The following is a 13,069-nucleotide window of genomic DNA, read 5'->3' on the forward strand; positions in this document are numbered from 1 at the left end:
CTCTGCTTACTTTAAACCAGCGGTAGCTGATGTTGTGGGCCACAAGTCCCATCACCTCCAGCCAGCATGGCCAATGGCCAAGGATAGTAAGAGTTCTAGTCCATAACATCTGTTGGGCATCATGTTGGATTCCTCTTGTTTAAACTATGGTTTGTTAGAAGAAGCCAGTGTCAGAAATATTGGGCCACATTCACATGCAACTCTCAACCATGGTTTAAAACAATGTGGACACACCTGCACTCCACTCTTCACATCCCATGTGCCTAGGAGAATAATTTTGCCAAAGTGTACAATAGTTTACTTTTAGAGAACCATGGCTTAGTTTTTATATATACAGTACAGTATGTACATAGATACACACACACACACACGAATATCTATCTATCTATCTACCCATCTATCTGGGTTGTTATAAAACTTAACAGAGTTTGTTTTAAATCAGACCCCTAGGCACTGGCGGAGGAAGAGGAATGTGGGGGGAGCGCCCCGTCCCCAGAAGTGTGATCCCTGTGGGGTGCCATCATGGCTGCCCTCCCTGCGCTGGGCGCCCTGCCCCCAGGATGCGCATCACACCCCGCCTGCTCTCTGCCCCCTGATGCCAGAGCCTGAAGCTCCGCCACTGCCCCTACGTTCATATGTAGAGTTAAGCTGGGATTCTTTAAAAGTAAAAGTAAACTCTGCTGTAACTCTTCTCCCCTTCACATAACACTCAACTATGGTTTAGTGTTGTGTACAAATCAGGTCACTTGTCTGTATATCTATTGTGGTGATTTCCTAAATTCTGCTGTAGGCCAAACCTTGGTTTATTTGCTTTCAAGTTAACACCACTCTGCCCTCCTCCACCCCAATGAAAGGTCTTACAATTATTATTATGGATTACTTAAATTTATATACTGCCCTTCATCTGAAGATCACAGGGTGGTTTACAACTTAAAAACAAATACATATCATAATAAAAACAAAAACTTACCCCAATAACCCCCTCATAAATACATTTAAAAGGCCATAGATTGCATAATCAGTGAAAGGCCTCATTATAGAGGAATGTTTTTGCCTGGTGCCTAAAGATATGTAGTGAAGGTGCCAGGCCAGCCTCCCTGAAGAGAACATTCCACAAACAGGGAGCCATTGCAAAAAAAGACCCATTCTCATGTTTCCATCCTCTAGACATCTTGAGGAGAGGGCACATGAAGAAGTACAACACCCCCACTACCAAAAAGTACAGTCGTGTATGTGATTGCACTCCAGTCCCCCCCCCCCAATACCATCTCAAAAAGGTTTAATTAATATTTCTATAGGAGAAACAGTACCTTACTGGAATTTCAGTCAGCTGATTCTTGCTGAAATTTACAGTAGTGACTGGATTGGTTCCAACTGCATTCAGCACTTCATTTGGAATTACAGCTGCCTGTTTTTCACTGAAAAATATTTATTTAAAAAGTCATATTATTTAATAGAAGGATAACAACATTATCAGTTGGCCAGAACTCCAATAGGAAAGGCACTGTACTTTTAAGAGTCATGTTGCAAAATGAATTATATTGTACTCAAATATCAAAATAAAACATGGTTAGAAAGCCAGATCCTTGTATCCTAAGGAGACAGCATTTTTAAAAAGGAAAGATGCATTAGAGTTTTTATAATCTTTGCAACTCCAGCTAAAAAACCTCAACAATACTAATCCAAAGACACTTTTAGAATGAAATCCTGTGCATAGGTAGTACTGTCTGGTTTGTTACTGATCTTACGTAAGCCATTCTGAGAGCCTTTTAAACTTAATAGTGCAGTACCTGATTGGGGATATTTGGGTGCATCTGTGAAGCCAATCTCTCCTCCACCTAGATACCCCTGGAAAGTGCTGCTGCTGGGAACCTAGCACTGTGGCTCTACCCCACTAAGTGAGCCATTTCTGACTTATTTATTTAGCAAAATTTATATACCGCCTGTTTGTAAGGAAACATCAAAGAATATAAAATATTAGAAGTTTCAATAAAGAAGTAAAAAACAGGTATTTTTTGTGGAACTTTCTTTCACTCACGATTAAGGGGTGGCCTCATTAAAACTGCACCAGTGCCATTTGCTCTATCAAGGATGCATCACATGGTATCCAACAAAGTAGTTCTGTAAGCACAAGGACTTCAGTCTGCACAATGTAAGTTCCCCTCCCTCTCCCCAGGCACCCTCTAAATCTGTTCTGGAGGTTCCCCAAAACCCTTTGGAGCAGATCTGGAGAGGGCACAGAGGGGGAGAGAGGGAAGTTCCATTGTGTAAATAAAAACAGAACAACTTTGCTGGATTCTGCCCATTATATTTGTTTTTAATTACTGTATTGGCTTGAATATAAGCCGCAAACGAATATAAGCCACACCTTTAAAATTCATGGGCGGGGGGAGACAACACCCAAATATAAGCTGCTCCCTTAAAATTCCACAGGCACTCACACCTGTTCTGTTTTACCATATGTCTGTTTCAGCAGTGATATCGTAAAAGCCAACTTTTGTAAGGTCGTGAATTTAAGCCGCACTTTAACTTTTCATGGTCGGAATTTGGGGGAAAGTGAGGCTTATATTCAGGCTAATACAGTATATGTCTAGAGCTGATAAGCTTAAAATTCTCTTACCTATAGTCCAATGTTTTTAATGCAGTTATAGCATGCAGATTAATTTTTGACTGACTTGGCAGAGTCATTGCTGTCACAGGAAATTCTCCATTTGGACCACTTATGTCATCATCTAAAGAAAGCAAAAGTAAGTATATATGTTTAATATTTTACAAACATGAGAATCTGCAAAAATCTGAAGAAGATTTTTAAAAATGTAGCCAAGTAGTTAGGATGATTTTTCATTTCAATTTTACCCACTTTGGAGTCTGAACATCATCAAATTAAGAGTTTTCACAGCAGATGAAGTTTGCTTCATTCAGACACAAGGATAATTAATGAAGACTCTGTTCAAAATATTTCATATAACGGATCTAGAAGATTCTCAGGCTTGTTCTTTGGAAAGTCTGAAAAGGCTGGGAATATCAATATTTCTTCCAAATGTAAGAAGGTATTTTGGACTGCAGTTTTATCCAGTTCTATCTATATCAGTGACTTAGGGCATAGAAATTTGTATTCCTTAAATATATCAAGACCAATGGAGCAAGTGGCTTTAAGTGAACCATTTTTGGATTGCATTTGTAAGTCAATCTGTTCAAGCGTTGCCAAATGGCAAAGAATTGTACAGGGTGTTACAGGAAAATAACTTTGTAATTATATAGCCTAAAAACTTGGCTGCAATACAATTTTAATTTATTTAAGAGGAAGCTATACAAATGACACAGAGAAAATGCTCTGATCACATGTGGCTGATACAGTTCCCGATCAATTTTGGAACATGTCTTTAAAAACCTGACTATGAAATATATTGGCAGTTAAGTCTGTATTGTAACCCAGGTTCATTAGTTCTACCACCTAACTTTTACAGTGCTACCTCGGGTTAAGTACTTAATTCGTTCCAGAGGTCCGTTCTTAACCTGATACTGTTCTTAACCAGAAGCACCACTTTAGCTAATGGGGCCTCCTGCTGCCGCCGCACCACCGGAGCACAATTTCTGTTCTCATCCTGAAGCAAAGTTCTTAACCCGAGGTACTATTTCTGGGTTAGCGGAGTCTGTAATCTGAAGTGTATGTAACCCGAGATACCACTGTATACATACAAAATATAGCTAAGGAATTATTTTCAAATTATATCAGAGCCAGACCTTTCAAGTGCCATCACCAGCTAGTTATTACGCACTTGTCTCAAAATCCTCTGGCACAAACAGTTAAGATTCATTCTCTCTTTCTCAATGTATTTATGTTTAGAGCCATAAATTTAAATTTAAATGCAGCACCAAGGGAGAAAGCAGCCTTAGTGCTCAGACGTGAACACATTTACTTGCAATTATGCCCTTCATCTGAAATCAATAAAACATTTTCAAATGCTTTTAAGCATGTGTACAAAATTAAGTATGCGGCTATTTCCTTATTAAGTAAAGGAACACAAGCAAGTTATCACCTTCAGTCAGAAATGTCATTCTTAATTCCCAGTTACCCAGTCATCTAAGCCTACTCATTGGGGCTTAATATCATTTGGATTATAAATCTTAGTAATACAAAAATTATTGGTGAATGTATTTTGGGAGGGTACAATTTATAAATTCCCAGTGTTCTTCAATACTGAAGTCATGTGTGATAATCCAGAGAGTGACCTTAAGCATATCCACAACTTATATTTTTTTCCTTTTTTTCCTTGGAAAAGCAAACTATTGCATCACAAACTGCTGCAAAAAATTCCTCTAGATTCTAAGGCAGTTTGCTATGTAGTGCAGGGGACTGTCATGCTCAACATTCAGAGCTAGCTGTAGGAAATGTAGCAATTGCTATCTTTGCATCTTCCACCTTCATGTCCATTTTAAAGAAATACAGTGGTACCTTGGCTTACAAACTTAATCTGTTCCAGAAGTCCATTCTTAAACCAAAGCGTTCTTAAGCCAAGGCATGCTTTCCCATAGCAGTGGGGGACTCATTTTACAAATCGAACACAGAACATGTTCTGCTTCCAAGGCAAAGTTCACAAACCAAAACACATACTTCCGGGTTTGCAGCTTAATCCAACTTGTTCATAAACTAAGCAGTTCTTAAATCAAGGTACCACTGTAGTAAACTATTAAGCTGGTACCTAGTCAACAAGTGATTCCTCTGGACATTTACAGATAGGTAGCCGTGTTGCACAGCAATGGGCACCCGCATGGCCCCACAGTATGCCAACATCTTCATGGCAGATTTAGAACAACGTTTCCTAAACTCCTACCCACTCAAACCTCTCTTGTACCTGTGATACATTGACGATATTTTTATCATCTGGACACATGGTCAACAGACCCTGGACACCTTCCACCAGAAATTCAATGATTTTCACCCCACAATCAACCTAACAATGAATCAATCTATGCAAGAAATACATTTTTTGGACACTACTATAAAAATACAGGATGGGCACATAGACACATAGACACCATAAAAATACAGGATGGGCACATAGACACATAGACACCACCTTATACCGTAAACCAACTGACCGACAAACATATCTACATGCCTCTAGCTACCATCCCAAACATACCAAACAGTCCATTGTATATAGCCAGGCACTACGTTACAGCCGCATCTGTTCCAATTCTACAGACAGAGACTCTCACCTAAGAGATCTACAGCAAACCTTTTTAGAACTAAAATACCCAACAGATGAAGTTAGACAACAGATCAACAGAGCCAGACTGATACCCAGAGAGAACTTGCTGCAAGACAGACCCAAAAAAGAAAATAACAGAACACCTCTAGTCATCACATACAGCTCCCAAGTTAAAACAGTACAACGCATCATCAGAGATCTACAACCTCTCCTGGACAATGACAGTTCTCTTTCTCAAGCTTTGGGAGGAAGACCCTTCATTGCCTACAGACAGCCACCCAGTCTTAAACAACTCCTAACCCACAATAATACTACAACCAGACCCAACACGGACACTGGCACCAGAGCCTGCAATAAACCCAGATGCCAACTTTGCTGCCACATACACCCGGACAACACCATTACTGGCCCCAACAACATCACACATACCATCTCGGGACTATTTAATTGCTCATCGTCTAACATTGTATATGCCATAAAATGCCAACAGTGTCCTTCAGCTCTCTATATTGGACAAACAGGCCAGACCTTACGCCAAAGAATAAACGGACATAAATCGGACATCAGGAATCACAAGACAGAGAAACCAGTAGGAGAACATTTCAATCTCCCAGGACATTCTATACAAGATCTCAAAGTAGCTGTTTTACTACAAAGGAATTTCAGAAATAGACTGGAAAGAGAAGCTGCTGAATTACAACTTATCACCAAACTCAAAACCATGGAAAAACCTGGTCTGAACAAAGACCTTGGATTCTTATCTCATTATACATGACAAAGCCATTTTTCACCTTTTCACCCCTTGCTTTTTCCTGTAAGACCTATTGCAGTCGTTAAGAGTCGTCAACAGGCTCATCACAGCTATCTGCCAATCACCCATTCCCACCACCCTTCTGAGTAATACCCCTCCCCACCTTCTCACTATATAGAAGGGTCTGGAAACTTCTGTTTCAGTGTATCTGAAGAAGTGTGCATGCACACGAAAGCTCATACCAAGAACTGACTTAGTTGGTCTTTAAGGTGCTACCCTCTGGACATTGCCACTGTTCTATTAACACTGAGCAAGAGTTTTCAATTTATTTATGTAAGAATTTATTTATGTAAGAATTTATATAACAAGGGATGTACTTCATTCTGATACATACTGGAAACCATCTCTTATGTGGGACTTGGAAGAGAGAAGATATGGAAGCAACCAGGTGTGAACAAATAGATTTCTAGACATAACAAGATCGTGAAGAGTTAATCTAGCTAGTCCAAGAGTTGATTTAACTGTAACCTTATGCTCACAAAGAAAACTTTTACCTTGTATTTTACTTCTAAGGTATTTCAGAATTTCTTGCGTCCCTTTCTGAAATGGAAGAATAAAAGCACAAAAAAATTGTCAACCACTTGCATCTTTTGAATCTTAAGGGGTAGAAACAACTCAAGACAGTACGTAAATTATGCTCTTACTTGTACAATATCCCTTCGGATTGTCCTTAAAGGGTTTCCTTCCAGCCCCAAGAACTTCAGTTGAGACAGGTTTCCTAGCTTGTAAGGAAGGCTGCAGAGAGAAGAGTTCTCTTTATAAACAACCTCAAAGCCAAAAGGTGGAAGCAATGCTCAGTTGTTATTCAGGCTTGGATCCAAACTACTAAGTGCAAACAGTCACCAGCTCCTTCTATTCACTGATAAGAAAATATCTAGTTGAGAATCCCCCTGGCAAAAGGGATGGGAAAGGCAATTTTCACAGGTACATCCATGCCACTTCTCCTGCTAGTCTGAATGATTTCCCCAATCATCCAGTGCAGAATTTCATGTGGACACCCCTCTTGTGGGTACGCGGAAATCAGTGAAAGATGCCTCCCCCCACTTTTGCTGACGGGAGCACTCTATTAGTGAAACTTTCACCACTGGTTAAGATCCAAGCCCCTGCATTCTGAACCTCGTTAATTAGAGCATTATTCATGGTTCAATATTACTTTACCAATTAATAATAATGTATTTCAAGAAAAAGTATAGACTGAGCATTTGCTTTTAAATTCAGTAACAGTGTAAACTTGCTCCAAACTAAGGAAGACAACTAATTATTATTATTTCTACCTCGCCCATTTGGCTGGGTTGCCCCAGTCACTCTAAATAATGCCATTAGTCTTACCTACTAATATCATTGTTGGATAGGTCTAGTCGCTCTAACCCCTGTAACAGGGTTATTTCATCAGGCAGCGATTTTAGCTTATTATCTCTTAGTTCCAATACACACAAAGAATTCAGATGTTTCAGATGGTCAGGTTTTAACACTTCAATCTGATTTTCACCAACATGCAACTCCTAGAAGAATTTTAAAAATAAATAAATTGCATAATCTATCAATTCTATATCAAGGTTAATCTATTACATAGGAGGCAAGAGTCGTATTTTTACATATTTATTGAATTTAGAGTTTTTTAAGCAGATAGTCTACAGCACACACGTCCAACTCCCTAGAGACGGTGATCTACTCTCAGTATAAAACAACTGACAGTAATCTACCCACTAGGGGGAGAGACCAAATTTGTTGATCTTTTTTTTAGGTGAGACTACAGTTGCTCCGCTAATAACAAGCAGGAGCAGCAATACTTTCCGACAACAGCAGGGGCAGAGCCAGTGATCATAAGGGAGCCCATGGTCGACCACAATCAACAGCGATCATTCAGGTATCAACCTGTCGATCGCGATCAACCTGTTGGACATATAGCTGGTCTATAGTTACCTTGTAGAAACTTAAGTCATTAGAGTTGCTATTTTATTCACTTACTAAGCTGTACAGAACTCAGCCAGAAGAAGAAGAAGAAGAAGAGTTTGGATTTGATATCCCGCCTTTCACTCCCTTTAAGGAGTCTCAATGCGGCTAACATTCTCCTTCCCTTCCTCCCCCACAACAAACACTCTGTGAGGTGAGTGGGGCTGAGAGACTTCAAAGAAGTGTGATTGGCCCAAGAAGTGTGACGGGCCCAAGGTCACCCAGCAGCTGCATGTGGAGGAGCGGAGACGCGAACCCAGTTCCCCAGATTACAAGACTCTTAACCGCTCTTAACCACTACACCACACTGGCTCTCAGTGTGACTTCTGCATTGGATTGGCCCACACCAGCCTTATTAAAATCTGGATAGAATTAGTTTTCAATTGAAAAACGTCCCATCCACACTTGAACAAAAGCTTTGTGTGCATGTGTCAGTGGGATGCCGCTCTTTGAAGAAAATGCTGCCTAACATGTTAATTGTTAAATGCAATGTAACCCTAGCATCACAAGACAAAATAAAGCTTAGAATCCAATTTCAGAAGCTAGCTGCATTAACCTGACCACTTTTATTTCAGTTTCACCAACATAAAGATTAAATTATCCTTAATTGCAACAGGCTTCAGAAAAGAAAAGATTCAATACCACAATCTATACACACACAAGCATCAAACATACCGAGAATAAATCTGTTTTAAAAGATGTCTTTATTGGAGTTTACATATTTTAGGTAATATGTACTGAGAATAAACCTTACCTTTAAAAATTTACATGAAGGAAGGTCTGGCAGATAATGCAATTTATTTCTCCTTAGATAAAGCTGCTCTAATGATACCATATTGGCCACTTCAGGAGGTATTGTTTCCAGATAGTTTTTTGAGCAATCAAGCTGTCTCAGACCTATAGAAAGGAACATAAGAATAGCTCTGCTGAATCAGGCCTTATGCCCATTTCATCTAACATCTTGTCCTCACAAAAGCCTACCAAAATGCCAAATGGAGAAACAAGTGGAAACATTAGAATTAAAAAATAGGGTGGCTTTACTAAATACAAGCACCACACAAGAATATTTTTTTTTTATACTTCTGAAAGAGGCTTCAAATATTTGCCAGTCAAGCCAAATATTAAATAATACAAAGGCTGTAAAATATATTGCTGGATTTTAAAGTTACACCTACATTAGAATCTTCAGAATTATTAGTTAAGAGCTATGCCACTTGGGAATAAAAGACAATGACTCACAGCTGAGGAAAACCCTCTTGTGTAGGCAAGAAGGTACTTACAAGGCAGAGTTGCCCCTTTTCCCTCTGCAAGTTTTCACAGTTTCACACACTGTCTAAAGGGTCCCAACAATAAGGAATGACTTTTCAGAGGGCTTGGTAGTCTGCAGTGTGAATGGTGAGTGGGAAAGCCCTGTTACATGAGCAGAACTCTGCTCATGTTTCTTTCAGTCCAGACCATTATTTCTAGCTGTACAAAGACACATAGCTGTTAACACATTTCTGAATACATGCTGCCCCACATTTGCCAGGGAAAACTATTGCTTTCTGCTGTGAATAGCTTACATTGCATGCAGATTACAATGCAGAGGCACTTTACATATAAGCGTCTTCTCATAACGTGTCACAGGAAAGTCTTACTGCACTGTGAAGACCAGTTCTGCTGGACTACCAAGTTCTGGTTAAAATTGAGTGCCACACTTTCTCAACTACATCAGTGGTTCTCAATCCCTTTCCCCCATGGACCACTTGAAAACTGCTGAGGGTCTTTGCCGACCACTTAATGATTTATCTGCCTATTGTAGCAACGGTATGCACAGTGCTAGATGTTGTGTGGTTGTTGTTGTTTTGATGTATGTGTGTGTGTGTGTGTGTATATATATATATATATATATATATTATTTACTCTATTTTTATAGGCACACTATGGGCCACCTGAATGAAACTAGTGATCCACAGACCAGTTTGGGAACCACTGATGTACATGAACATAAAATTCCTTAGAGAAGAGTGGTAGCAATGTACTTTTAAAATGAAGTTTCATTAAACCCCTACTACCAGGAAAATAAGACAACAAAAAGATTCCAGTCAAGTCATAATTCAAGGCTTCCTTACTTTTCATTGCACTGATTTCTGCTGGCAGGCTCTTCAAATGATTACAAGTCAAATTAAGCCGCACCAAATTTGTTAGAAAACGAAAACTTGTTGGGATACTAGAAATACGGTTGTTGGAAATATCCTGAAGAAAGTGGAAAATAAAAATTGATGTTATGGTTTAGAATGGCTACGTAAGAAAATTGTGGTGATGTATAAATAAGCCAAGTAGTATTGGTTCAGCACTAAGTATGAAAACATGGCACAATTATTAGTCAACACTTGCAGTATTTCCACCCTGGTTCTTTTTCAAATGAAGTCCCAGAATTTCTTGTTTGGCATGGCCAGAATGCAGTAGTTCCAGTGTCAAAGGGATTATAAAATAACAATATGAATAGCTAGCAGCAATGATCGGAATATTCACTTAGGTAGACTGAAGGCAGTCATAAGCCTCATCATAGAAATACATTGTCTGAAATAAATATGATTTACTGTGTGTGAGCAGCCTTCTCAAATATGATGGACAATTTTCATACCTGCTTACAAGTACAATCTGAAATATCGGTAGCTTCTCAGTTAAGGAAAAAGACAACAGGGGAAGGGACAGAAAAATAATAAACTGGAAATAGTATGGAAAAAATGGATTACATTTTCTCCCTCTCTAATTATGCTAGAACTAGTGGTCTTACCCAAGAAAATTGACCAGCTGAAGATTCTGGGAAGACAGAATAAAGTACTTTGCAAAACATGCATCATAAATTGGAATTCACTGCTACACAATAAGGTGACTGCCACACTCAGGTATCTTTAAAAGAGGGTAAGTTATTGGTTATTAACTGTGATAGCTATATGGATTCTTGATGTTCTCAGGTAACAAATCTATTAATAAAAGTTGCAAGGTGTGGGGAGATGGGGACAAGAGAGGAAGGCTGTTGCCTTTCTAGTGAACTTCTAGGAAGCATCCCATTGGCCAGAGTTGAAAACAGAATTGTTGGCCTTATGAAAGAGAAGTCGAATTTTCAACACATCCCATGAGACTTCCGAAGGAGATAATTTATTTTTTTAATTAAAAAAAACCCCACACATAATTAATCAGCTTAATTTTAAATGAATCAGATACAGTAAAATAAAAGATTTGACAAATCATACAATTTTTGCAAGCAGTGTCATACATAGAATTTAAATGCCTTCATAGCAAAACTGTCAAACAGACACCAAATGACTTTTAATATGGGGCTGGTAAATCAAAGGTAAGAATTTTAAAGAACAGTACCGATTCAAGAGTTATGCAAGTAATGAACTAATATTAGTAACCAAAACATCACCAGAATCATCATAAAAGCCTTCTCTACTTACCAACTCTTCCAAACTATTAAGCTGTCCAAATTCATCAGGCAACTGATTTAATTCATTGTGCTGCAGAAGCAGACTTCTTAAATGTTTTAGTTGGGTAAGCTCCTCTGGTATATCTTTTAGTCTATTATGGCTGTTGATAAAATAAAAATTAGGAAGAAATGTATTAATAAAGAGGTAAAGGGACCCCTGACCATTAGGTCCAGTCGTGGCTGACTCTGGGGTTGCGGCGCTCATCTCGCTTTATTGGCCAAGGGATCCGGCGTACAGCTTCCAAGTCATGTGGCCAGCATGACTAAGCCGCTTCTGGCGAACCAGAGCAGCGCACGGAAACGCCGTTCACCTTCCTGCCGGAGCGGTACCTATTTATCTACTTGCCCTTTGATGTGCTTTCGAACTGCTAGGTTGGCAGGATCAGGGACTGAGCAGTGGGAGCTCACCCCATCGCAGGGATTCGAACTGCCGACCTTCTGATCGGCAAGTCCTAGGCTCTGTGGTTTAACCCACAGTGCCACCCGCGTCCCAATACATTAGTACTTTGTTCTAAAACAATCTTGCCTGTTAATCTACAAATGTTACACGTCCACAAGAACTTACTATCTACACATAACTAAAAACTAATGTACTTAACCTTTCCTCACCTCAATCTTTACTTTAAAGATCTTTTAACTTTTTTCAATTCCTTAAACATGTTCTGTGTACAAAGTTTGTACAATATATTTACCTCACATTAAGTTTCTGGAGATTTTCCAGTGTTGCTATAGCAGAAGGAAGAGATGTCAGTTGATTATCATGCACCTAAAAATAAAAAGAAATTGTCAGCAGTTTTACTTACTTCAAAAAAGTAAGAATTGCTCCCTGTACCAAACAGTTTATGATCCAAGCATTACCATCAGCCACTGCATTATATTCTGAACTATGTCTGAAAATATGGTGATAAATGACAAAGCTCTTTAAATCTTTCCAGTTATTATTTAACACATTGTTAGAGTGTGTTTATTTATTTCGTAAAATTTTTATACTACTTGATTGCATGAACACAAAAATGTATCTTTAACATAAGATCTATGCATATCCCTGAAGATTACGAAACACAACAAAGCTCTTGCAGAATGAGAGAGGCCTATTTCCCCCACTTTTCATCATCACAATATGAATATGAAAGCAACATTAATCAAAAATATTGTACTCACATCCAATACAGTGAGAGCAGGCAACAGTCTTAGATCATCAGAAAGACACTGCAGTTTATTCGAAGATAATATTAGTTTGGTGAGATCGGTTTGCTCCCACCACCGTTCATCAGCACTAAAGGAAAGGTTTTGCTTCGCCTCTTCTGGAGTATCCAAGTTTATTCGCCATACATGTGGAGGGACTGGAGACAGAAAAATGAACACAAGAAAAGCCCTTCTGGATTAGACCTAAGGCTCACCTAGTGCAGCATCCTGTTCTCTGTGGTCGACCAGCAACCTATGGGAATCCCACAAGAAGTCACCATTTGCAACTTCCAGCAACTGCCTCTGGAGGTAAGTAGGCAGTCACCAGAGCTAGTAGCCACTGACAGTCCATGAATTTGCCCAACCATCTTTTAAGACAACCTGAGATGAAGCAGAAATGGTTGTATTCAACACCCCCCCCCCAATGAA

At 39.2% G+C, this 13,069-nt stretch overlaps 2 protein-coding genes across 13 annotated transcripts in view; one reads left to right on the top strand and one right to left on the bottom strand.

The window, feature by feature from the left end:
• The window catches only part of LRRC7 (leucine rich repeat containing 7), a 196,784-nt gene extending 185,885 nt beyond the window's left edge, over positions 1-10,899 (top strand). For 5 of the 6 annotated variants that reach the window (XM_081867115.1, XM_081867128.1, XM_081867124.1 and 2 more), the window contains one exon: positions 10,745-10,896. In XM_081867115.1, coding sequence (XP_081723241.1) covers positions 10,745-10,881 — 137 coding nt within the window. In that variant the 3' untranslated portion in view covers positions 10,882-10,896. Of the gene's footprint in view, positions 1-10,744 lie in introns of all 6 variants that reach the window. The other variant, XM_081867116.1, reaches the window with a different exon arrangement.
• LRRC40 (leucine rich repeat containing 40) overlaps positions 1-13,069 on the bottom strand; it is a 33,152-nt gene that overhangs the window by 17,691 nt on the left and 2,392 nt on the right. For all 7 annotated transcript variants that reach the window (XR_014157793.1, XR_014157794.1, XM_081867199.1 and 4 more), the window contains exons 2-11: positions 12,617-12,798; positions 12,148-12,221; positions 11,427-11,556; positions 10,092-10,215; positions 8,735-8,877; positions 7,357-7,529; positions 6,672-6,762; positions 6,522-6,567; positions 2,621-2,732; positions 1,311-1,418 (exon numbers count right to left, since the gene is read on the bottom strand). Coding sequence is in view for 5 of the 7 variants with exons in the window: in XM_081867199.1 (XP_081723325.1) it covers positions 1,311-1,418; positions 2,621-2,732; positions 6,522-6,567; positions 6,672-6,762; positions 7,357-7,529; positions 8,735-8,877; positions 10,092-10,215; positions 11,427-11,556; positions 12,148-12,221; positions 12,617-12,798 (1,183 nt within the window). In the remaining 2 variants the exon portion in view is untranslated. The remainder of the gene's footprint in view (positions 1-1,310; positions 1,419-2,620; positions 2,733-6,521; positions 6,568-6,671; positions 6,763-7,356; positions 7,530-8,734; positions 8,878-10,091; positions 10,216-11,426; positions 11,557-12,147; positions 12,222-12,616; positions 12,799-13,069) is intronic.

Source organism: Podarcis erhardii (assembly GCF_964252035.2).
Source record: "Podarcis erhardii genome assembly, chromosome: 6".
Classification (NCBI taxonomy): domain Eukaryota; kingdom Metazoa; phylum Chordata; class Lepidosauria; order Squamata; family Lacertidae; genus Podarcis; species Podarcis erhardii.